Below are 25,539 nucleotides of genomic sequence, written 5' to 3' on the forward strand. Positions count from 1 at the left end.
GTTTGTTAAAAATAAAAGATTTGTTTTTTGTTTAAAGATAGATTTATTCTTATTTTGTTTGATTAAAAAGTTATTAAATTTAAAAAAATAATAAAGATAGGGAAGGTAGAACAACACGTGATGAGCTCAAAACTCACTTGATTGACCTTCAGTAAACGTTTATCGTTGCAGAGGGGAAAGCGAGTTCGATGTTTTCTACCTTTGAGACAAAAATTGTTTGAATGCAGTTTGTAGTGTTTTTTAATTTCTAGGAATTAAGTATTTAATAACATAGTACACTATCAAAAAAATTGATGTACTAATCTTCATCGTTCTCTTTCAAATTATTCTTAAACAAATCATTGTATGTACTGCAAGGGGTGCGCGAGAACAAATTAAAATATTTCAGGGGTGATAATATCCAAAAGGTTGGGAACCACTGTTCTAGAGAAAGGATATGTGGCCTCCTGAAAAAACTGGTTTAAACTTAATGATTTTTAGTAAAATATTTTGAAGCTAAAGCCTGTTCTGTTGCACGTCAGAGTGTCATTGGTTTGGAAGATATCTCAGGGAAATGATACCTCAGGAAACGGTGCCTCAGTTGGTAATTTCATCAAATAAATATACTTCTAGTTGAAAAACATGCAACCACCACACACATGGAGCATACAACTTGGAATTAATCTCAGTTGCCTTACTCGCAATTTTCACGTGGCAAACTTACAATTTTGTGTTTTGATAAATAAACTTTTCAGTCCCAACACTTTCTATTATTGTCTATAGTCTCATATGTAAAATGGAACAAAATCATACTTGTAAAACTTTTATTTATTTATTTCACTTTAAGATAAATTTAAGCGTAAAATATACAAGGAACATGAAATAATCTTTTTTTTGCTTTATAAAGTAAATATCTATTAAATTAAAATGAGATGATACAAAACAATACAATCAGCTATTTTAAAATTTTGATTAAAAATACTAAACAATTGAATATATCATATAATTTGTAATTAAAGTTAATACAAAAAGACAATATAAATAGTTTTTTAAGTTTAATATAGTGTATAAAGTTCATAAGATATTGAAAAAATAAATTAGTACAAATTTAGTAATTCATAAACATTAAAACTAACTACTATGGTTCAGAAAATAATAATAATTTGCACAATAAAAAATCTTCGAATGACTAAAGGGAATGTTTGTAGACAATGATTAAAAACACTTGATTAAAGTAGAAGTATAAAAAGAAAAACCAATCTTTCAACTTAATAATTTTATAAGAAATTTTCCATTAGTCAATCATTCTTTTGGCTGGAATGGGCACTGAAATAAAAAAAATTAAATAATAAAACTAAAATATTTGTAACGGATCACAAAATTTCTTAAACAAATATTTGATTTTTATAACATAAAATAAAGTAAACAAGTTTATGTGTTTACATACCACGTAATATGTCTACTGTTACAAATTTTATTTATTTTTACAAATAATTTACTTCCAGGGTGTTTTGATATTCAAATGTGACAAGTTGATACCTAAACTAATTATTAAAGATTTTTTCGGAAACTATAACTACTAAATGTTTTAGTACTTATTAAGTAAACTCTTTAAGTCCGTTATAAAATTTGTAAGACTTTCAGAAAATATATTAGTTACATAGTTTACTCAATTGCTACTTTTTAGAACAAAAAACAATTGCTAGAAATTGAAAATAAATCTCTTAAAAGAATCTTTTTTTAACTAATCAACTTATCTAACTACTTCCACAAAAACTAAAGATGTATTAAGAAAATACAAGAACTAATTTATAAACTAGATGAACAATACCAATGATAAGCTAAGTCTGGAAAGTTATGTCCTAACTTTGTCATGGGCTAATTAAAAATAATTAAGGTTAGAAGTGTAGGTAAAACCTAAATACAAATTACAAAACTTTATCATTTTCAGTGATAAACAAGTTTGACTCTTATGAATTCTTTTTTTTTTGCTATAGTGAAACAAACTTGTAAACTATTTGAAGTTTTCAAAATAAGAAACTGACAAGTGGGCTCTACTTTTAAATTAAGTTCAAATAATGAAATATATTAATACATAAAGTATAATTATCAATAAAATCTTTAACTGTATTTAGTAGAGTTGCACAGATTTTTGAAATTATCAATTTGTGAAATTAGTAATTAATCAACTCAAAAGACTATTGGTGATTTTTCCAAACCTTTTTACTCTGGGATCTGAAATTAAAATCTACTTTAATTGGTGTACTATTTTAGATAAAAACTCATTTTAGAAACTACAACAAGAGTTATAAACAAGTTTTTAAGCTAGAATTTTTACTATTACAATACTTTTTTTTAATTACAAAACTATATAATAATCAGGAGCTTTCTAATGAGTTATCACTTGCTTTAATAACCACACCGTATTACATTTTATTAAACAAACTAACAACTAAAACTTTAAAGCTAAGTAGGTCAAAAGCCAAAACATTCGTTAAAATTAAAGTTTATTAAACTCATAAAATATTATCTTAAAATATTGCACCACAAAAAGTAAGTGACGCGTAAGTTCGTTTTATGATGACGATCAAGGAAAGCTTTCATGTTTGCAAACAGTTAAAAAACAGGTAGCTAAAAGCAATACAGTCAATGCAGAAAGTATCTGAAGTAATATTACTTAGTTCTTCAAAAACTATCATGTGTAACGGTATCAACTCAAGGTTTATTACTTTAACGATTCTTAAATATTTACTTTAATATAGTATGATTTCTTAGATTTTTTTATGTAATCTTTCCAAATTACTCAAGCATTATTAATAACTAGGTACTTGGTACAATATTGTTAACAAACCAACTTTTATCATAACAAACTAAAAACTACAACATATATTTTCGGCCAAGCCCTAAAAATATATATATTCAAACTTAATTAATAAGTAAAATTTATATACTGTATTCCTGGCTAAATCATAACACAATAAAAAATATTAAATTAGTAACACCACAAAACAGTTGATTGAAAATTGATTGTTGTCTAGATATGAATTATTATTTTGTAAAAAAAAAAGTCCTGATAACTTTATCGTATGCAAACTATTACAGATTTTATTCAAACAAACCGCCATATCAGGTCTGACGTTGTCGTCCTTATCAGCAGTAATGCCAAGTACCTCAAGAATTTCCGAATTTTTGAGGTAATCTGATGCTTTCACTTGCTTGTAATACTTTAACACTTTACCACCTGAAATAATACTTGTGTACCCTGATACAATTTGTGGTATTTTATTTAAGCATTTTTGTAAAACTATTTTTTAAAGTTTTTGAGAAAAGTTAGAAATTTATACTACACTTACTTTAATTATTACTTGAGAATCAACCATATTGTGCTTACTAATAAAAAAATTAAATAAATAGTTCTGTTAGATTATGAAAATTAATTAGTTACAAAAATACTAAAGGAATGAAAATCAAGAAAAAAATTAACTAGATAATTTGATATATACAAGACTCAGTAGTATATATAGTTACTGGTAGCTATATTTTACAAAAGGAATAACTTTTTATAAGTTAATACTCTTTTTAACATAAAAAAAATAAATAAAAAGATTAATACTACCTTTTTAAATGAAAAAATACAACTTGATACAGATACATTAAAGTTTTTAAAAATCTCTAAACCAAAGGTTATGTAAAAACAATATAACTTTAACGAATATTTCATATCAAAGCACACCTTTCTCAACGATGAGCAAGCCGCCCAACTGAAGCTTGTCGCCCTTCATATTGCCAGTGATGCCGACCTTACCGGCCTGGCTGTTGATGTTTCTCGTCTCCTTGTCAATGGCAGCGCCCAGGGCTCCCATCATGCTGAAGCGAGAGAAGCCGATCGTCTTGTACATTGACTTGTTGTCATCTACGTACAAATCTGCAGAGAGAAAACGTGCTTTGTTCAGATATAAACAGATCTGATTGTGTTCATTATCAAAATTACTGTACATTTAAGTAATTTTATTGTACAAAAAAAAACATACCACCATTCCAAAAATTTCCTTTGATAAAATCTTCTGAACCTAATTTTTCAGGGCCAACTCCAACCAGCTTAAAATTGTTTGACTCCAAAACTGATTTGATCTGATTTAGCTCCTTAGAGATCCACCTATTCCAATAATATGTTTTGAAATTCTAAATTGTAATTTTTATAGATTTATGATATAACCAACCTTAAAATTATATTTACTTTAAAAAAGAAATTTTATCTCCATATTTGAAGACAGTTGTCATTTTAACATTTTTTCAGTGATAAACTTGCAGTCAGAAAAATAAATTAATAAAGCTTAACAACCTGCATACAGGGCAACCAAATCTTCTTAAGAAATAAATAACGACACCATTCTCTGCCCATAATGATGAAACTTTAATCTCCTGAAAGTAATACTATTTTCAACAAAATTATATAATTCCGCTGGTATTTAACTTAAATGTAATTTAAACCTTTGTTTGTAGTTGCACATAAACATAAGTTTTAAAATGTGCTTATTAACGATTTTATTTTAATTTTAGTTGTAAAATATATTAAAACAAAAAAAAATCAAACAGACCTCTTGAGTTGATGCATTTATCAATTTTAAATCAGAAATTTTTTCAGTGTTCTCCATTTTTGTGTAAATTTAAAATAAAAAAAGTTTCAAGAAAAACTGTAAAAATGAACTATTTATATTTATAAAAAAATATATAGTAATATTTTTAGAAAATACTTTTAATATATGATTCAACACTAAATAGGACTGAAATGTTTCATTCTAAAGATAATTAACATTTCAAAACTCAATTAACAAAGTATAAAACTAGTTCTTATCAAAATAGGTTACAACTATTTATTTGTAAATACATTAATAAAAAAAAATCACAGTATTTATTTTAAACCCAATAAAATAAAATACTGTAAACAATATTGCACATAACTGTTCTTAAAAAAGCAGATTTTAATTATATCAATAATTTTAGTTACAAAAACCAAAAATTAATATTATGAATCATTAAATTAAATAAGACTGCAAGTAAGACTACAAATATTTAATTTAAAATTATGAAATTATTAATATAAAATATTTATTTTTATATATTAACCATAGCTCTAATTTTGGAGGAATATATATTAAAATATGCAAGCTATTTAGATTAAAAAAAATTTAATAGTGATATCCTACTAATATAACTAACTTTTTAACAAAATTTTTAAAACAGTAATGTAAAATCTGCTAAAATTGTAGTAAAAAATAGTAAAAGTATCAAAAAAATCTCTAAAATATAACCGGTATTTTGATAGAAATAAATTTAGCAGTTTTATTAGTTACAAACAAGCTTTATGCAGTTATTTACTTATTAATAAAGTTAGAACTTATTGATCAAATAGTTTTTTATTAACAACAAATAAGTTAAAATAATAAAAACTAACTTTGAAAATATCAAAAAAAACAAGTTCAACCACTTTCAATATATTTACTATAAACTTATAAGAGTGATCAACTTATCATTTCTAGTTTATTTAATGTAAAACTCCTAATAATTTGCTAATAAAGATACTCTACTATTGGCAAAGATCAATTATTGACAGGAGCTTTCAAAACTAGTGTTAAAAACTGTATAACTTTTTTTTTTACATAGTTGAAACATTCTATCAACAGTCTACATCAAAACACTACTTAATTGAGTGTATTAAAGCTAATAAATTCTTTAATTAACTAATTTGAATATAAAAGTATATAGAAATTAGCTTTGTTTTGCTTTTTTGTTTCCTATAAATTATCAGTTTTTAGACTAGTTTTATGAGTCTGGTTTTATTGTGCCATCTTTAATAAGTTTTTTGTGGAGTCTAGTCAGTCGATCATTGATACCAGTTGTTGTCACTTGCAAATTTACCATTCTTTTCTTTACATCTACAACTCTTTTGAGATAAATATCAAAGTCAACATCTACTTGATGGAGTTGAGAAATTCTATTTAGTTCATTAGATACTTGATCTATTTGTTGCTGCAGTTCACTCTGTAAAAAAAATTTAAGTTCTTACAAAGGATACGAGTTGTAGCTAAAATCTGGCTAATTATTTTTAAAAGAAGGTTATAATCAGTACTATTTTAAGGGCATAGGGGAGGGGGGGGTCATACACCCTTTTTTGGTTTTTGATCTTATTTTATATAGTTATTACTAAGCTACAATATGCTTTTTACAGAATTAAAAAAATCAGATTAATTTTTGAGATATAGCTGGTCAAAGTCGGAAGCAACAATAGGTTCCTTATGGGAGGCGCAAACTAAAATGGCAAAATAGACTATTTTACTAAAAATCTATCTTCTCCTACGTTTTTTGAGATATCTACCTCAAACTTTTAGGAAATGTTCCTTGATATATTTAGGAAATTCTGTCGGAACAGAATTTAAAAAAATTAAAAAGTTAAAATATATATAAAAAATAAACAAAAAAACAGCTTATTATCTGTTTTTTAATCTATTAAACCTGCACTCTCAATTTTTTTAGGCAATAACAATCATAATGATATAAATAACCTTTGTGTGAAAAATATTCTTAACTTGTTTTCATTTTGTGATTTAAGGCTACAAAGAAGTTTAGGATTATCACTGTCACCACTAACCCTTACCCTCGGTCGGTAACTTATTTTATTCTTTTATTTTTTTATGAATTTATATATATATATAAGTTTTATTTGTTTTTTATTTTATTTTTACTATCATTGTTACCCCTAACCTTTACCCTTGGTCGATAGTTTTTTTTTTTTTTAAGTAATCTATATCTACTTATTTTTCTTGTTTTTTTAATAGTAATTTTTACTAGTTTTATTTTTACTATCACTGTTACCCCTGACCCTTACCCTTGGTATGTAACTTTTTTTTCTCCTTGTTTTTTTTATTAATTTATCGTTTAGTTTTCTTCTGTATTTGTTTTTATAACTATTTTTTTAAGTTTTTTTTTACTCTCATGCCAAAATGAACCTTTGTGCAAAATTGACCCTTTGTGGAAATTTGTATTCTTGCAATTTAGTGCCCTCGTGCAACTTTGACCATAAAAAAGATCTCTAGTTTGAATTTTTTTGAGAATTTGGTCATTAATTTAAGATCTAAGCTGGTGAGCTTTAGATATTATTAAACTCTTTATTTTTGATAATTTTAAAATCTCTTGCTCAAAAATAAAGGAGTACACAGACTTATTGTAATTTTTTTTCAAGAGAATTGAAAATGAAAAAGTTCAAATGTGTTGTTTTAAAAAATTTTTTACAAAACTTTTGTAGCTCCTATATTAAAAGCAATATTTCAATTTAAAAAAATGTTTAACCTTGTATGGCCTGAAGATTATCTAATTATTCATTTTAAAATTTTATTCACTTCTCAAAATTAAATGCATACCTTTAGAATTTTTTTGTAATATTGATGCAAAAAACTGTGAATAGGTGAACAGTTATATTTTTACTTAAATAACAGTTTAATTTCAAAAAGTAAAAGATGCTCCTGATAACCAAAATTAAAATGTAAAACTTTTAATCTTTATATATAAAAAAATGTTACATTATGTGCGTTAAGATGTTATCAAAACTTAAAATAATAACAGCTATGAAAAGTTTCTGACTTTATAATTTAGCTGGTAATAAGTAAAACTTACTTGACTAGCAGTTACATTATTGACAACTTCTTCAAACTTCTCAACTTGTGGAGTTAATTTTTTCAGAATTCCATTGTTTTCATCAACCAAGCTCATTTTAGACTATGAATGTTGTTTTACTTCAAAATTCTAAAAAAATTCAACAATAAGAAATTAAAATAAATTACCTTGGAATTTTTATTATAAGACCTTGGCAGAATATAGTTAAAAGTATTCCAATTTTTTTAAACATTCAAACTTAATCCTTTTTTAATTCTATTTTCTAGTTTTTTGTTTACTAGATGTTAAGTGTTTTGTTTCAGAAGATAGAAATTCTAAATTTAGGTGTATAAACTTGGTATTTTTTTTAGATATTCTGGTTATTTAATCTTATTTGTTATAAATTAGTTTTAGGTTTACAAACAGTTTATTTAACTCAATTAAAATACTTTTATTATCACTTTATTATTTAAGAATATTTGTTAATTTTTATTATTTTATTTTCTAAATTTAGCTGTTTAGTGTTAGGAGTGATTTTATTTTAAGTAGTTTAAACAATTTCAATCAATTATTAGTGCTAGATTTTATTGATTAAAACTGAACTGTTTACAAATCTATAGAACAGTTAAACAATTTTTTTTTTTTTTGCTCTAATTTTATTTTTGTTCTAATATATAACCTTCGAACACATATACTGAAAATTTAAAGACACTATTCTAAATTACATGGTCCTCTTACAGTTTTATGACATTACTAAATATTTTATGTATACTGACATTACTAGTAGTATACTGACATTACATCTCCCCTCTTATTCAATTTTGAGATATTTGTTGCATTTTTTGTGGTTGCTCTTGTAGAGAGGGCAACAAGAAAAATGTGAATGTACATGATCATAAAAATTGAAATCTAAGGGAGGAGACAGTGTGGAGCCCATGGTAGACTATGATTTCCATGGTCAATATTGGCAGCAATGGGTTAAAAAAGAGTACTTACCATTTTTAAACTTAAAAAAAAATGTATATATATTTCTTAAGTTTTTTGTTTTAATTTTTTTATTATTGTTTTAAAGTTAGCTCAAAGTAACAGTTACAGGTAAATGGTGTGCAGCTCGATGACCAAAAGGTCTTTCTCCACACCAATCCATTGACCTTAGTTGTGAGCGTTCACATTTTTCTTTCTTTCTTTTCTAAATATCAATAAAATATCAATATCTGTCCTAGACAAGACATTAATGCATATCCTTGATGTGCAACTTGATTACCAAAAGGTTTTTTTGTGCACCAGGTCTTAGGGCCAAATACATTGAGTGTTTTCTTTTGCTGTTCAATAAACTATATATATATGGCATAATACTTAATTTATTGTATAAACCTTAAAAGTATTAATTTTATTAGTTCATTGGTTTACATATACACTAAAAAACTATTCTTAATTTCTTTGAAAAGTATTCTAAAAAACAGTTCAACACTTTTTAAGATTGATGTAAAGGGGTAGATTCAAATTTCCCCTACTGTTTTTGAATTACTTCAAAATCATGCAACTAGTTTGCATATTTGCTGAGTCAGCAAAATAGTTTTAAAGTTTTTTTTATTTTTTTTTTAATATATTAATACCCTTAACCCTAACCTACCTTACCCAAACATAAAAATTAAATCAAAAATTAAAATTTTATTATTAAAAAATAATATAACTAGACAAAATATGCTGACTCATCAAACATGCAAATTAGTTGCATGATTTCCAAGTAATTCAAAAACAGTAGTCGAAATTTGAAGCTACCCAGTGAACTTTTCAGGTTAATTCTTATTTTATTTTGTTTGTTTTCTACCAGGTCCAATTTTCTACAATGTCTTAAATAGTATAAGCACCAATGTCGTTTTTACACGAGATCTTGATGACATTTTAGTTTCTTAATACATTTAATATTTTTAATTAATAAATGAGTATATAAAAAATTATTAAAAATGTCAATAGAAAGCTTTACAAATATATAAAAAAAATTTTTTTTCTTTTCCAAAGTGTCTTTAACTATTTACTTGCTCTATTTTTTCATCCTGGACAAAACGTTAAAAGGTATCTGTGGTGTACGACTCTATAACCGAAAAGTTTTTTCTTACACCAAGACCTTGGACCAAACTTTTTGAGTGCTTTTTTTTCGTTCAATAAACTTTTGTTGTTGTTTTAATGTGTTAAATCTATTCAATTTAAAAACAAGGCCTACTTACTTACAAAAAAAATGTTACAAAAAAGAACATAAAAACACACTAAAAAACAAATTGATTATTTTGTAAAAATAGTATTAATTTTACTTTAATATTTCTAAAAACAGTATTTACACACTAACAGTAGTAGGGTATACGATTTTAAACTGAAGTTATTGATAACTGAAAAGCTTTAAGCTCGAGTTTACATACAACTCAACTAATATGTTATAAAACTCACTTAAGCTTCTAAAATATAAACTTAATGCAAACAAAATATAAATTAGCAAAACAAACGAATTTGAGAACAGTCAGCACACCTTTTAAAAAGAATTAATTATTAAATTTAATATAATATTATTGAAAATAGTAATAATATTAAAATCAGAGCAAACAATTTAATCAATTAATTAGAAGACTTAAATTTTTAGTTAAAGCTTGACAATTTACTGAAAAACATATTAGAATTTAATAAAACATAGAATTAAAAACAACGTTAACAAATAACATAAGTGCACTGCACACACTTTAAATAAAACCTAAAAAGAAACTAAACTATAGTTTTATCATAACAGGTTGGATAGACTTAAGTGTAAAAAGTAAAAAATTAATCTAAATAAAATTAAAACTAGCATTAACACTTGAATTATGACATACATTCTTGAACAAAGTAGTAATTTTATTTTAAAACTATTATTTCAGTGCACCATTAGCGCATGAATGAATCTGAGGAGACATTTTTACAAAATAGAAGCTTAAACGACTTTAATGTCCTGGACAAGACGTTTAAAGGTATCCGTGGTGTACGACTCGATAACCGAAAGATTCTTCGTGCACCAGGTTTTAAAACCAAGTATTTTGGGCGTTTTTTGTTGTTTAATAGACTAATAATGATCATATCTAATCTAACCATAATTACTTAAGACTGTTTGGTTTAAAGCTTGTCAACTCAAAGTTTTTTTGTACACCAGGTTCTTGGGCCAAGTATTTCGAGCGTTTTTTGTTGTTCAATATATCAGCTGAATTGATAAGCAGCAACAATCCCGAGACCACAATTTTTTTATAGTTAATTAAATTGAGTAATTTTAGAATAAAAGTATAAAAACTTGTACAACTGGACTTAGTTAAATAAAAATCTAATCTAGCCTAAAAGGAATTAAACAGATATTAACACAAATCATAACACACTGATTTAAAAATAATTAATAAGTTTTAACTTTTATAACTGAAACATAACCAAAACTTAAATACTATAAAACTAGCTTAGGCTTTTAAAAAAGCAAATAAAGCATATTAAAGACTATAAAAGTATATTAGTCGTCAAAATGGAGTTTCTACAACAGCTGCAGCTTAAGTTCATTAAATAAGTTTACAACTTTTTTGCTGGTTCTGTTCTTTTACCAAATAAAATTTTGAATGTAGTCTTGATAACCGAGCGGTTTTTTACGTTTTGTTAGCACTTAACTTAGAAAAAATAGAAATCGAAAAATCAGATAAGAACGTAACACTAACCAAGAAAAGCGAAAGACAAAACATATGCATCCATTATCAAAAATACTTTTGTAACAAAATTAAAACCAACTAAATATTAAAACAAAATAAAATCGAAGCGGCAAACACGAGTATTTTATAACATTTTTCCCAACAGTCTAAAAAAAATTTTCTAATAGCTTAAAACATTTTTCCAAAATAACCTTTTTAAACTTTCCTAAAAAGCATAAAATAACATTCACAGCTATTGTTACCCAGACTAGGAGCCTCACTGATTTCCTTCGAAATTGCCTCGGTCTCAGGCTCGACAATCTCATCAGATTCCAGGTTAGCAGTAATCTCGGAACAACTCATTTCGGTGCACGAAGGTGTGCGTGGCACTTTTAAGACTAATGCCTTTTTTAGGGGTTTTAAGGACATAACTATATAATTTATATAACTAAATATAATAAAACTAAGTAATGTTGTTTTATTATGTACAAATAAACGCAATGATAGCTCACAATAAGTCTAAACACTTAAAGTTAACAATTAGAAGGAAAACGTGCTCTGGATTCCCTCCTTGACGTGTCACTGGAGACGTGTCACTGGTCTCCGGTCGCTCAGTTTCTGGCACTCGACGTTGGTCCGTCTCGTTTACAGAATCTTGATGTACGTGACTTGATCTTCTTCCGTTTCCTTCCCGTAATCGGAGCGTGGCGATAAAATACAATATAAATAGGCACGATGATATAAATATGTATAAATATTACAATACAAGTACAATAGTAAGTAGATACGATAATATAAATATGTATAAATATTACGACAGAATTATTTAAAAGTACGAAAACAACTTGTTCGTAGAAGTGTAGCTAAGGTTGACGCCACAATCTGTGTGCGCTTGCTCAATAAGATGAATGTTCAAGTTTGTTTTCTTTGAACGCTGTGGACTCAATCGTGGAATTCAGTGTTCAAATTGATCCAAAGAAGTTGTCTGCTACAGTATGCGTAGGCTTATGATTATGGCACGTTAACAACTCAAATCGAGTTGTTCGCCCCGTCGACGTTGTTGTATAAGAAGGTTTTCTCGGGTGTCATCTAGATTTTCCAAGATGGCGGCTAACGCTCAAATTTGCGAGCAGCAGAGTGTCGCTTCGTGCTTGTTTCGAGGTAAAAAAAACCTGCTTCACGCTCTGATTGGGCGTATTTATAGTTTTTCGATTCTTTTTCTAGAATTTTCAATAATCACGCGATCTCTCATTTGATTCTCTCATTTTCCTGGACTTTGGACTGTAGATCACTTGATCTATCATTTGATTCTCTCATTTTCCCTTAGCCACACCCATAAACAAGCTATTTCCAGTTCAATCAAGAAATCAAAGACAAAAATCATTTTAACTAGCACTTATTTTGTTTGTGAAAAATAGTTTTTTTGGGAATTAGTTTTACTATATTTATTTGTTGTTTTTTTTAAAGGAAAAATATAATATCAAGTGATTAACATTAATTTCTTTAAGTTATCAAAATTTGGACACAAGGCAAAATAAGATTTTGCATAAGTGTCCTACACAGCGTATTTCAAATTCAGCTAATCGTACAATAAACTGTACCATTACTACGTCACAATTATTATAAAAAAAATTTAAAATCGAAATTTCTGTTTACTATTATAATAAACTGTAACTTACTGACGATCACATGAAATTTTACATTTCAATGTATGAAACAGCTGTTTAAATTATAGTTTTTATATAATTAGATAAATAAATATATATGTATATATAATTAGAATTAAGTTATTTAACTTGATAAATCAAATCTTTCACACTGAGCCCACATTAAGGGCTTTATTAATAAAAAAGGTTTATTTCAAGATGTAAAACTTAAAGGACACGAGTTTCGTGCTTATGCACTCATCAGCTTCAAAACAAGTTTAAAATAAAGCACAAAGCAAAACACACAAATGAAAGTTTAAAAAAAATTCATAAGTAGATTATGACGTAATTTTGAAACTTGTTTTATGATTTTATATGAAAATGTTGTGAAATAAATAAGTGCATAAGTAGACAGAGTTATTTAAAGTAGAATCGTTGGTTGTGAGGACAAATATTCGATAAATCTTGCCGCTTGTTCAGAAGTAGGTCTTTATCTTCTACTGCAATTACTGCTCTTTCTATATTGCAAGCTGGGAAAATTCTACTTACTCCGTTGGATGTATGTTTGATCTTTGAAACAATACTCCACTACATGTTTGGCCTTTTACTGTACCATTAAAAACCATTAAATCATTAAAAGCTGATTGTTTAATTAAAAATGTAATTTATAAAGTTAACGTTAAAATTAAGGGCCCTGATAAAATTTATATCGGATGTACAGCAGGTAGTTTCAAATATAGATATGCAAACCATAAACATACTTTCAAAAATACAGATAAAAAACAAAGCACGCGTTTATCGGATTATGTCTGGAGCTTTTTTCACCGGTACGGTAAAAGGCCAAACATGGAGTGAAGTATTGTTTCAAATTTACTGCTTTTTTTTCAATCAGTTTATAGTGTGTAAGTATCATTGTGCGTAGTGTTTTTTTTGTTTTATTATAATTAAAAGTTAAGTTGAGTATATGGTAAAAAATTGTATTTTTGAATTTATTTATGTACAAACTTCTTTAAGTATATTTATTCTTTCAAGAGTTTTTTATGCAAACTAAGTTTCGGTCAAAGACCTTGTCAGTGCTTAAATAAAAAATCTAAAAAAATATGTAACAGTAATGTAAAATAATATTTAAACAACTAAACAAAAACAAGTTTTTACTTAAAAACAAAACAAATTAAGTTTAAATCTTATAGTTGAATTTATGGTATTTCAATCAACCATTTAAAAAATAAAATTTAATCTTTTAGCATAAAATCCGGATTAAATTCAACGTAAAAGTATTTCAGCCGATTACAATTTTACCATATCGAAAAATTGTGACCTATATTTCAAATATTTTCATGTCTACTACTAGTATTGTTTATCTCGTTGTGTAAATTAATAAAAAAATAATTCTTTTAAGTCTAAAAATGTTTTCTACTTCTATTTTTATTTTTATAAGTTTTAGGCTTAGAATGTACATCAATTTATATCTTATTAGGCAATTTTTTGAGTACATTATGAATAAAAACTTTTTTTAATAACATATAACTTCGTTAATTTTCGTTGAATTTTTCTTAATATTTTTAATTTTATTCATTTATTTAGTTCTTAAGGTGTTTAAAGATTTAGATTAAAAAACTTAGTTTTTTTTAGCTGCTAAGAAATTATAAAAGCATGTTGTGTATGACTCGATAACCGAAAGGTTTTTTCGTACACCAGGTCATTAGACCAAACTTTTTGAGCGCTTTTTTATCGTTCAATAAACAATATATATTTTGGCTAAACCGCTAATGATTCTTAATTTGAAAGACGTACATTATATAGTCTAACGGTGTTTCAATTACGGTTTTTATAAATTTGACCAGCTTTTAGGACATTTCATTAACTAGTTTGTAATTTCATTAAAGTATTGGTTTTCAATTCAAGCAGAAAAGAATAAAATTCTTACCACTTTTTTTTTATATATTTGTTTAGTACAAATTGTTATATTTGGAAATATAGTCAAAAGTAAAATTTTACATGCAGGCCGTATGTTGTCCACCTTTATTCTATGGCAAAGTTATTTGGACTGAAAATTAAAAAATAGGACAGTGTGTGTATTTATCTAAACTTAATTATTGACTAAAACATATTTATGAGTTGGGAACGAGTAACGTACAGTCCATTGGCTGGGTATAGATCGCCAAGTAGAAATCTTCGGCGTGATAAGCAGATTTCATCTTAATAACTAATTTGTGCAAAGCATTTAGGGTTTAGGTTTTTTTGAATATTTTTTTAAATGTGCTATTATTTTGATTTATTGTACGTTTGAGTACTTGAAAAATGAATATTTAATTAAATTTTTGCGTTAAAAGTGTTATTAATATGCCCGGCCCGCGAAAATCTTTCCTGGTAAACATGACGCGTAGACTAAAAAAGTTTCCTCCAATCTATTTTAGCTTTAAAAAGAAGCTTTGATCATACTGTTTCGATCATCAGACCACAAGCTTTTGGTAGACTGAGACCCAGGTTTTGTTCTTAATGAAGTTAGCCAGTCAGTCGCGACTGAAAAGCTTGCAGTCGTCAATCTACAAACGGTTTATTCAGTTTTACCATGAAGCACCGTTTGCAGGTATGATCAGTGACGTCAGCTTTGTCATTTTGCCGAGCAACGATTAGTACACTGTTCACTAGGCAAGGCAGCTGGTACGCTCGTTTTGAAAATGATTAAAGAAAACGTCGGCGAAACTCTACAGAGACTATGCCGGGACGTTTGTTGCCGTTAGACAAACTGTATTTAACATAAAGGTTGGATCATACCACTCTGTAGTGAGATTTATCTAATTCTGTATTGAAAATGTTAACTTAGGGTTTGTAAACTTTTGCATATGTTTGAAAAAATAATACCGATAATAATGTAATATTAACTTTATAAGTACATACAATATGATAAATAAATGAATACTATAACACAATAGTAGACAGCTATGTTATTTCCTAAAATCCTTTGTCAAAAGCTACTACAGAAAATACTCTATTACTGATAAAAAAAATTTAAACTGTGCTACCTCACTTTAAAAAGTCTATTCACGCCCTTGTTTGGTAAAAGTAAATAAAAATAAATAAATAAAAATATGTAACATGAAAATATATATGAAATCAACAAAAATTTAATACAATTATTAAAACCTTACAGAAATCACGATTTCTTTGTTTATTTGGGTACTAGAATCCCTGTATGGCATTATAACTATTATTTTTTAATTAATTAATCTAAATGGTGATGTAAATTTTTTATCATGTTCAGACTTCCATACACTGTTAAATTATGGACTGAGTTTCAAAATTTAAGCAATGAATATAAAAAAAAACATAAGACGTATTTGATGTAATGAATAAACTTAACAAAAATTTATAATTAAGCTTAAAATGATGCAATAAAAATAGAAAGTGTGTGTTTTTTAAATTACATAACAGCTTTAAGTTCTTAACTTTTTTTTTAAATTTCTAGTTTACATGCACATAATTTTCAATAATAAATCTGTCCGATCTCAGACAAAAATAGAAGTTACACTTTTATATAAATATCTTTATAACTCAAAAGAGCTGCTACGCATATAACTGTTCAAAATATAAGTTTAATTGTTTGTTAATAAAACATCCTAGTGAAGTAACTTCACTGGAATATAAATAAAAACAAAATTGTAGATTAAAAATGACTACTGTACAATTTTGCTACTCATTTACCTTTTTCATAACTTAGCGCTTAATATCTCCTCAAATTCTAAACTGATTGCAAATCAAGATACTTGAAAGTTTTTATTACAGTCTAAATTTTATAAGTACCCTTGCTGCAGTGCTTAATTGCAAGAGAGTTGCAGGTAGAAAAGCCACAAAACAAGCGTCGCCTAGGCATTGCTTTTAATCATATTGTCGGAAGTCACTCCCGTCACCTATATACTCACTCAATATCCTCTTCATTTTCATCTTCCATTCGATCCAATCTCTGAAGTATGCCACGTTCCTGTAGGTAAAGAAGTTTTGGTCAGTTGCAACGGAATGCTGCCACCCGAACAGTTTTTGCTTTCCGTCCGTGTCGCGGCACACCAACGGGCTGCCAGAGTCTCCCATCAGCATGTAGGGGGAGTCCCCGTCCCTGCTCACATCTGCGAACAAAATTATATGCAAGTTCACTGCGCTGACGGTGAGCTTTCCGTACCTGAGAAAGCTGGAAATTTCGCTCTGAACGTGGTTGTCGTGACTACCTGGCGGGCCCCATTCGACTTTTGTGCGTCCCCACCCCATGAGTGTGCACTCGTCCCCGGCCCGGAGGCCCAGGTTCGACCCGAGCTCAATCATTTTGACGCGACTGCTCGACTTGAGAGGAGTTTTGAGGAAAAGCAACGCCGCGTCGTACTGATACTCGTCCTTGTCGTAGCGGAGTGGGGTGTATATTTCTATCTGGTCGTTTAGTATCGTTATTCTGCGGGCGTCACTTACAAAATCCCTAAAAAACTCGTCTCCCGCCACGATGCCGGTGATCATGTGTGTGCCGTTTTCCCGCACGCAGTGTCCCGCCGTTATAACCCACTGATGCCCGATGATGCTACCGCCGCAAATTTTGGTGTAGTTGGCACCCAAGACCTGAACCGCGAAAGGAAACTGCCGCGGTCCAGCCGGGATACCCCCCATCATCTGCCCTCTGCCAGCGTGGAAAAGCAGAAAGTGAAAGATAATCAAAACCAGAGGCTTCATTGACACACACACGACTAAACAAACTAATGTAATAAATGAAATTTTTTTATTGCTTTTTACAATAATTTTTCTGAAGCATTATTACGTAGTTTTTCCGTAAATTAGGTTGAATAAGTTTTTTAGGTATTTTTATGGGTTTCCTGGGTGCAGCAGCAAAATTTTGTAAAAACTGGCAAAATTATTCATTTTTTTTATTGCGATGTCATCGAAATACTTTTCATTTTCTCAATCAAAATAAAGTGGTCGCTACAACAACAAACACTAAATGCATAAACGTTACAAATATTTTCTTAATCTAAACAAGTTTTTTAGATGCTTTTGAAGTTACACTTTTTATTTTATATTGCATAAAGTTGTAAATGAGTTTTTGTTATATTATAAATGCTCTGCACATTACTAGTTAAAAAAATTACACTTAAATATTAGAAAATATTTGAATTAAATTTGTTTAAATTTTAGAGTTTATTTTTAAATTCATCCAAAAATACTTTTGTTTTATTTATAATACATTAACATCATTAACTATCTGTACTTATTCTAAGCTTAAAAACTTTATGTTTTAATAAAAAAAAAATATTTCAAAGATAAATAAATTTATCTAGATAAGAAATTTTTAAACTGATTAAAAATACTGAAGTTAAGACTAATTGGACTTAGTTGTAAAATCAAATTTGCATTTTCAGTTTGTTCTAAAATCATGGGAAAGTTAAAGCAATAGTATGAAAGTTCTGTGCAAAATGTAATTTCACCTTACAAAAATATTTTTTATTTACAATACAAAATTCTATATAACGAAATAAATTTGATTACTTTTTGAACTTGATTAAGCAACAAAAATGTTTAAGCATTGTTAGTAAATATTAAGTTAATAAAGATATTGAAGTTACAAAAAATTATATTTACCAAACCTTAAGCGGTTACTTTAAGTATTTATAGAAATTTTTCAAGAATAAATATTTTTCAAAATTTAGTCTATATCTTCTAAGGAATATAAAACTTAGATAAAAACTATATATTGACTAGTGCAACACTTAATATATTTTAAGTTTATTAGTTATAGTATACTTTTATCTTTTAAAAATCCATCCTTATGTATTTTTGGTAAGGTTAGTAACTTTTTGGTGACTGTAAAATATAATCATAAGTTATACATTTTTGGATATAAAACTAGAATTTTTTATGTAGTTATTTTTTTCTTTTCACTTCAGTTATTTCAGAAATTATGTAAGTTTAAAGGCGGTCAACTTTGTTAATTTCTTTTCTAGAATTACCTGGTATTATTCTTAACTTTATTAAAAAATTAAAGTTTGCAATAACTAGTACACAAAAAACACTTGAAATTCTAAAACTTATCAAAAATTTTTACCTTAAGCTCTTACTTTTTTGTCTTATACGGTTTAGTTTCTTTAAAAAATAACAAAATATTTAGAAACTTAAAATAATTAATACTTGTTTTGGTTTTTAGAATTGCTATATATTCTTAAAACACTCAAGGGTATTTTTAGGACAAATTTAAGGATTACTGAGGGTCATGAAAAGACTGTAAAAAATCTTTTTTTTTTCAGGCTGAGCACATATATTAGAGAAGCTAAACTAAATATATTCTAAAGTCTTAAATAGTTTTTAAAAATTTTCAAGCTATGTTTTTTAGCGTTTTTACGGTTTTTTGACAAAAAAGAATAACTTAAATAAAATGAAATATATTAACTTTTAAGTTTTTAAACAATTTTTATTATTTTTGATGAACTTTATAGAATATTTTGAAGCAGTGGAAAAAATGTATTTTAGGTACTTGTGTAGTTTTGCTAGTTATTTAGATATGAAGAATTTTAAGTGGTGTTTGATCTAAAAACTGCATTAACTAGTTGCGTTTAAACCTATATAATTTTCAAATTACCTGAACTAGAAAAAAAAAACCAAAACCAGCTTTAAAAATAAAAATCTTGTTCTATCTAACTATGAACAAAACTTGGTTCGAATTTTTTAGTAATCAAAAAAGTCGACTACCGCTTTGAACCCTATTTAACCCAATGTACAGTACACACCACTATCAAACACATAAAATATAAATTTTTAAGTTGATCACAGTATATATATATTAAAAAAAAAGTAAAGTTTGTTTAGGATTTCAAATATTTGGAAGTTTCGGGTAATTTAATAATAAAGCTAGTAAAAATGATATTTTTCTATCATTTTTTTTGTGTAATGAAACTTAAACTTATAATAACTCAAAATTGTTGTTGTATATGTTAATCAATGTAGTTTTAAAAACAATACTTGAATTCCCTTACTAAATAGTTTGTTCACATACAACTAAGAAAGAAAGTCTAAGCTAGGGTTTCCCAAAATGGGCCATTACAGAATTTTAGTGCGCTGAAGGGGGTATGTAGTAAAGTGGCCACAGGGGGGCCATGACGCTATACTTTAAAACTTACACTACATATTGACCGAAAGTTTTTTTTTTTGCACCCCAGGTTTTTGGACCAAATATTTTGAGCTGTTTCTTTTTTGTCATTCAATAAACAGTAAAATAGAGTTTATGATGAAGAGCAGAAAAAAGGTCTTATTTTATATAATGGTAGTTTTTCAATAAATCTTGTCGTAGGGGCATAACTTTTTTAAATCTTTAAATAAAGCCCAATGAGAAAAGGCTTAGGAACCCTGGTCAAAGCCAAAAAAAGAAAGATTTTTTCAAAGTTTATAAAAATATAAAACTTAAAAAAAAATCAATATTCATAAATAATTTAGTTGGTTAACATAAACGCTTTAACATAAAAAAAAACCTAAAACTAAAAAAGCATTTAAAACAAAACCAATTTTTCAATAAATTGCTAAAATTTAATAAGGCTTTGTCTAAACTTGCCTTTTTTGGTTTCAATTTTTCATACCCAAAAAAAATATCAAATTTGACAAGTAAAAGAGTAAATGTAAAAATATTGTCATTAAAATTTTAATAAACTTAAAAAAAAAAATAAAAAGAACATTGTATTTAAAAGCATTGCAATTTAAAAAAATAAACTTCTTATAAACCAAAAAAGTTACTACCCATATATGTTTTTAAGGTTTGGTATAAAATACTAAAATTTTTAATAATGGATGACTGTCACGGACGCGCAATTAAAACATTCACCTTAAATGTGGTACTTTTGCACAAATTAATTTTTCAAAGTTTTAGCTTCAAAAGTTTTCCAAAGTTTTATTTCTTTCCACGTCGTTGCATGAAACTTTATGCCTTAAAAATAAAATATCTTTCTTTCAAAGAAAAATATGTTTTAGATGTATCCGTAAAAATAGGCCTGGTGTAGAAGTAGTCAACAAAAACAGCGAACTTTTGACTGGCAGTATCAATCACTTCTAAGTCAAAAATATCGTAGAAAACAAACAGCTTGTTTCTAATAGCAACAGACCCGTGATGAACTCTTCTTTCGACCATATTTGGCATCTGAGACCAAGCATCAGCCACATGGTAATAAGCTTCTACAGTATTCCATCTTTATTCGCCTCCGGATGCCCTGAAACACTGCACACGGTTCGCCGCCTCTTTGAATGAGAATTTCGGTGGTCATTTTCATTGTCTCATTCTTCGTATTGAAAACTAAAACCAATTTGTGTCTCTCATTTAGCCATCCTCCGACGAAGTAGATGCTCTCCATAAAAGGACACACGCACGGGGTCATTACGTAATGGTACTTTACGGAGGAGCCAGCTCCATTTGTTGATAGCGAGTAATTTCTTATGTGTATTAAATTAGGTTACCCACAACTTACAAACACCTCCTTATAAGTAGAAGAAATTTGGAGAGTACATAACATCTTTTGTTGAAGCAAACATTTGTTAACATTTTCAAACGAGCTTTAAGCTTCTTTAAGCTTAGAAAAAATTCCTTTTACAAAAGGTTTTTAAAAAACTTGAATTCATTATTAAATTAAAATTACCGTTAAGTTTTAGTTTTAAATCTATTTAAGCTAAAAGTTAGTAGTCCACAAACAAATGGTAAAACTTTCACAATTTTCAAGTCTTATAAACTAAACATTCATCTTTTAAAAATCTAGCAAAAAACCACAAAAAAGTCTATAAAATAAGTTTTCGATTAAACAACTTTTTTAGTGAATATTTTAAGCTTCGTTGTTTTATTTTTTTTTGTTTAAGGCAATGCACAGGCTCCGGAAAACCAGTAAAAACACGCACCTGGTAAGAACAATCGTTAAAACAATAGTTATTTTTATTGTCGGCTGGTAGTGTTATTTATCAATAATTCTAAGCTATATTAGAAACTAGAACGTTTAAACTCTATAAAAAATTATTTTAAAGTAAAGAAAATAGTCCAACTGTATATATAACGTTTCAATAATTTATAACATGTTAGGTTTGCTGATAATCTCTACTTTAAAGCTCACTTTCTTATACTTAAACAATTTAAAAAAAGTAGCTCTCCTGTAACTATTATTATTAATGTCTGTGTTCTAGCTTGAATTGTTTTATACTCGATGACGAAGAGGTCTTTTTGTACTCCATGTCCTTAGGTCACTTTTTTTGTGTTCAATAAACTTAATACTTTACGAAAAACTTGTCAATTCAGGTGTAAGTAATATATTTTGAAAGAAATAAAGTCTAAGTATTGCATAGTACAGGTGATAAGTAGTCACCGACGACCAAAAAAGTTTATTTTAAACTATTTTAACCCTTTTTAGATAAAATATTGTATTAAAATTTATACGTTCTTTTAGAACTAAAATTTAAAAAATTTTTGTAACTAGTTATTGAAACAATTCTAAAAAGATGTAGATTAACCTTTTTTGAGTTTTGCAAAATCTTAACTATAATTATAAGTAATGAGGAGTTTTAAAATATGCAGACAAGATTGCATAAAGCAAATCTGATAGAAGGAGTTTGTGTGTACTAAATAGTTGATATGTGTAGTAGAAGATATAAAAAACTAGTTCAATTTAAAAAGTTGTAGTTATTATTACTATAAATTAATTTTTATAAAATGTAGTGTAGTTATAGAATTGGTCACTAAATAATCATTATATATTTTTTTAAACTGTTTACCCATGTTGCGAATAGGTTTCGAGCTCAGTTGATACATATTTAAGAGTAAATATGGATAACATAAGATGTAAAATTATGGATAAATATATAACTTAGTTAAGTTACAGTATTTTGTACAAGGACTTCATTATATTCACTTTAACTATGATTATTTACATTTGAATTTTTTATAAATTCAAACTACAAACAAACAAAATAATTTTAAATTATATAATGCTTTAAATCGAAGTTAGAAATTTCCAATTTTAAAATAAGCTTTATGAAAACTATGGAGAGTTTTTTTTAATGTTATAAATATTTTAGTTTAAAAGCTTATATGATCATTATTAAGGTTAAATTTATTCAAAATTGCTTTATTTAAGAACTTTTATTTGTAGTAGGTACAACTCTAGTTCGCTAAAACAGTACTTAGAAATAAAAGGCTACTACTAAGGTATTAACTTTATACCACTTAAAGGTTATTAAAAGTTTAGCTTGTATAAATTTTTATAGTAATGTTATGTTCTGCACCTATACAATGGTCGAAATTATATAAGTATGTACAATTAGAGAAATTTAAATTTTTCATAAGCTTAATAACTATTTTATTTTTACAGATTATTATCAACAAAATAATGTTTCACTCCTATTGTTAATAATAAACTGCAAAAATAAAAAAATCATAAAAATCTTTTTAAAACTAATTAATTCGAGAACTTTGAATTGTTTTATTTAAAAAAAATTACAATATTACCAGCTTAATAATTTTTTTTATAAAACTACAAAAGCTTACAACTCTTACTATACATAAGTTACAAATGTCACACTTAACTTTATTCAAAACATTTAATCAAAGATAATACTCAATAGTCTATTAGTTTATTCAGACTGCCCTTATAAAAATACTACAGAGAAATCATTTAGCTAAAATGGACGACAGACAGTAGAAAAATAATAAAAAAAGAAACCAAAGAAACACGATATTAATGAAATTACTACACAATAAAAAATGGGTTTAAGAAAAAAAATGATTCAGTAGTTAAGGAACAATTATTTCACCAAGCAAAATAGTCGAAAAAAAAACTGAATGTAACGAAGTCTAGTCTAAAAAGTCAGCTTTGCAATAGAAAAAAAAAGAAGTCGTTTGTTTCGTATAAAATGGAAGGGCCTTTTTTCTCATATTTTCCGTCTAGATGAGGTAAAATTGGCAACGCGGAGCGGACAAATTGATGGCGCGGATTAATATCTAGCAGCTTCCTTGAAAAACCGCTCGAGATTTCTGTTGAAATTATCAAAAAGTGACGAATGAAAAAACTAAATATTTCTATAAAACTGGTGCTTATTATCAACAGATAATTCTGTTTTGGTCGTGAGGCTATTGGACGTTGCACAAAAAAACTTACAATTTACAAAACTATCATCTCAGGATTCCCTTCAATTCGTGAATTGAGTCACTAGATGACGCTAGCTGATCGAAGGATTTTCCGTTTTGGCGGGAAATCCGGCTCCCGTCGCCAGAAGAGGAGGAATAGTTTGCTGAAGATATTGAACTGTGGTTTTTTCTGTAAAAATATTGTGATGATAAATGCGATCAAAACGTGAGATGCTTTTAACTTCACCGTAATCTTACAAATTTGGACACTAGCTTCAAGTTACATTAAAAATAATCAAATACATTTTTTAGAGTTGAGAAAAAAATATGTTTAATTGTCTTATTTGGAACTTACAATGAAATAATTCAACAAGGCTCTTTGTTTTCATAACTAAATTACGTAATATATTTGAGTAATAAGGTTTTTTCTTTAATAATTTTTTTATCATTTTACATAAGGTTATGCGAGTATATATAAAGGCAAGTAGCTTGAATGAAGTTATTGAAATAAGTTTGATTTTCTGATGACGTTTTCGTGAATAGAACATTGAAAAAATTCTAGTTTTAAAATAACTTAAATGAATTTTTATTAAATGGAGCAGGAATTTAGAAAATAAATATTGAATTAAACACCGAATAATTTAATATTGTGCACTAAAAAAAATCTATATATAATAGGATACTTCGTAAAAAATACTTGTACACAACAATTGCGATACATTTGACACAAAATTTACACTTGTGCTTCGCAATGACTGGTTTTAAATCAATTAAGTTTAATTTTCCGTCATGCGCGCGCATAAAGAAAAAATAGGTAAAAATATCTCGGTTATCTATCAACTTTATTTACGCATAAACTCATACACCTGCTCCCGCTAACCTTTTTATAGACAACAAACTATTTTACACAGTTTTTTTTTTGATGTACAGTTACAAAGTTACATAACGTAACTGTAGATATCAGTCAGTTTTCTTTTAAATAAATTTGTTTACTCTAAAGTTTTAAAACAAAAAACATATCTTATTACTGAAAATATGACATAATTTTTGTCTCATCATCTTTTGTTAAGCTCAAAGTTTCTTAAACTTTTGGGCTATTTCAGTAAGTTGGGGGAGGGGTAACTAGTGACAGGCCAATATCTAATAAAAGTAGGGGATTATTTTAACAATCTAAGCCAAGGGGGCGATTGTGAAAATGAGTTTCGGAAACTTGCCTTAGGACAAACAATGTCTGTAAAAATGATAGAAATGTACATTAACACTTTATCAAAAAACCTTCCGGAGTCGTGGTTTCTCTTCACCATCCTGGGAGTGACCTGCCTGCTCAAGTGGTGATGTCCCGATAACGAACTGACGGTTGACGAGGAGCATAGGTGTCCGGATATCGACGGCGGAGTTGACATCGAGGTCGGCTGCTGCCTCTTCAGAGTGTGAGCCGCTCTGCCTGTATTTTTAGTTAGTG

General features: G+C 27.6%; 4 protein-coding genes across 7 annotated transcripts in view; all 4 read right to left on the reverse strand.

Annotated features, from left to right (window-relative positions):
* Positions 1-1,052: 1,052 nt before the first annotated feature.
* LOC145829401 (prostamide/prostaglandin F synthase-like) lies at positions 1,053-4,675 on the reverse strand. 2 transcript variants are annotated; one of them, XM_082937180.1, is made up of 6 exons: positions 4,578-4,675; positions 4,322-4,401; positions 4,011-4,135; positions 3,713-3,904; positions 3,099-3,220; positions 1,053-1,305 (listed from the first exon to the last, which is right to left on the reverse strand). In XM_082937180.1, exons 1-6 carry the CDS (start codon positions 4,632-4,634, stop codon positions 1,282-1,284), a joined length of 600 nt encoding a protein of 199 aa, XP_082793306.1. In that variant the 5' UTR covers positions 4,635-4,675; the 3' UTR covers positions 1,053-1,281. The 2 variants fall into 2 exon arrangements, with proteins under 2 accessions (XP_082793306.1, XP_082793307.1); XM_082937181.1 differs by lacking the exon at positions 1,053-1,305 and adding an exon at positions 2,069-2,214.
* Positions 4,676-5,597: 922 nt separating this feature from the next.
* Positions 5,598-7,781, reverse strand: LOC145829895 (SNARE-associated protein Snapin-like). The gene is made up of 2 exons (XM_082937769.1): positions 7,651-7,781; positions 5,598-6,021 (listed from the first exon to the last, which is right to left on the reverse strand). The coding sequence occupies exons 1-2, from the start codon at positions 7,744-7,746 to the stop codon at positions 5,803-5,805; spliced, it is 315 nt and encodes a 104-aa protein (XP_082793895.1). The 5' UTR covers positions 7,747-7,781; the 3' UTR covers positions 5,598-5,802.
* Positions 7,782-16,840: 9,059 nt separating this feature from the next.
* Positions 16,841-17,674, reverse strand: LOC145828502 (trypsin-like). The gene has a single exon (XM_082936258.1). The coding sequence runs from the start codon at positions 17,672-17,674 to the stop codon at positions 16,841-16,843; it is 834 nt and encodes a 277-aa protein (XP_082792384.1).
* A 5,894-nt stretch (positions 17,675-23,568) lies between these two features.
* LOC145829840 (triple functional domain protein-like) overlaps positions 23,569-25,539 on the reverse strand; it is a 70,182-nt gene continuing 68,211 nt past the window's right edge. For all 3 annotated transcript variants that reach the window (XM_082937711.1, XM_082937710.1, XM_082937709.1), the window contains 3 exons: positions 25,353-25,521; positions 24,109-24,267; positions 23,569-23,984 (listed from right to left, as the gene is read on the reverse strand). In XM_082937711.1, the coding sequence (XP_082793837.1) occupies positions 24,123-24,267; positions 25,353-25,521 (314 nt within the window). In that variant the 3' untranslated portion in view covers positions 23,569-23,984; positions 24,109-24,122. The remainder of the gene's footprint in view (positions 23,985-24,108; positions 24,268-25,352; positions 25,522-25,539) is intronic.

This window comes from Thalia democratica, chromosome 2, assembly GCF_965202585.1.
Source record: "Thalia democratica chromosome 2, ktThaDemo2.hap1.1, whole genome shotgun sequence".
In the NCBI taxonomy this organism is placed as follows: Eukaryota; Metazoa; Chordata; class Thaliacea; order Salpida; family Salpidae; genus Thalia; species Thalia democratica.

Bases quoted from the DNA above. Each gene is read 5' to 3' on its own strand.
- LOC145828502 (XM_082936258.1), bottom strand. From the start codon at position 17,674: ATGAAGCCTCTGGTTTTGATTATCTTTCACTTTCTGCTTTTCCACGCT.
- LOC145829401 (XM_082937180.1), bottom strand. From the start codon at position 4,634: ATGGAGAACACTGAAAAAATTTCTGATTTAAAATTGATAAATGCATCA. The intron at 3,221-3,712 runs GTGTGCTTTGAT...GTATTATTTCAG, and splicing joins CTTGCTCATCGTTGAGAAAG to GTGGTAAAGTGTTAAAGTAT. The intron at 1,306-3,098 runs GTTTGTTTGAAT...TTTTTATTTCAG, and splicing joins ACGTCAGACCTGATATGGCG to TGCCCATTCCAGCCAAAAGA.
- LOC145829895 (XM_082937769.1), bottom strand. From the start codon at position 7,746: ATGAGCTTGGTTGATGAAAACAATGGAATTCTGAAAAAATTAACTCCA. The intron at 6,022-7,650 runs GTAAGTTTTACT...TTTTTTTTACAG, and splicing joins ATAATGTAACTGCTAGTCAA to AGTGAACTGCAGCAACAAAT.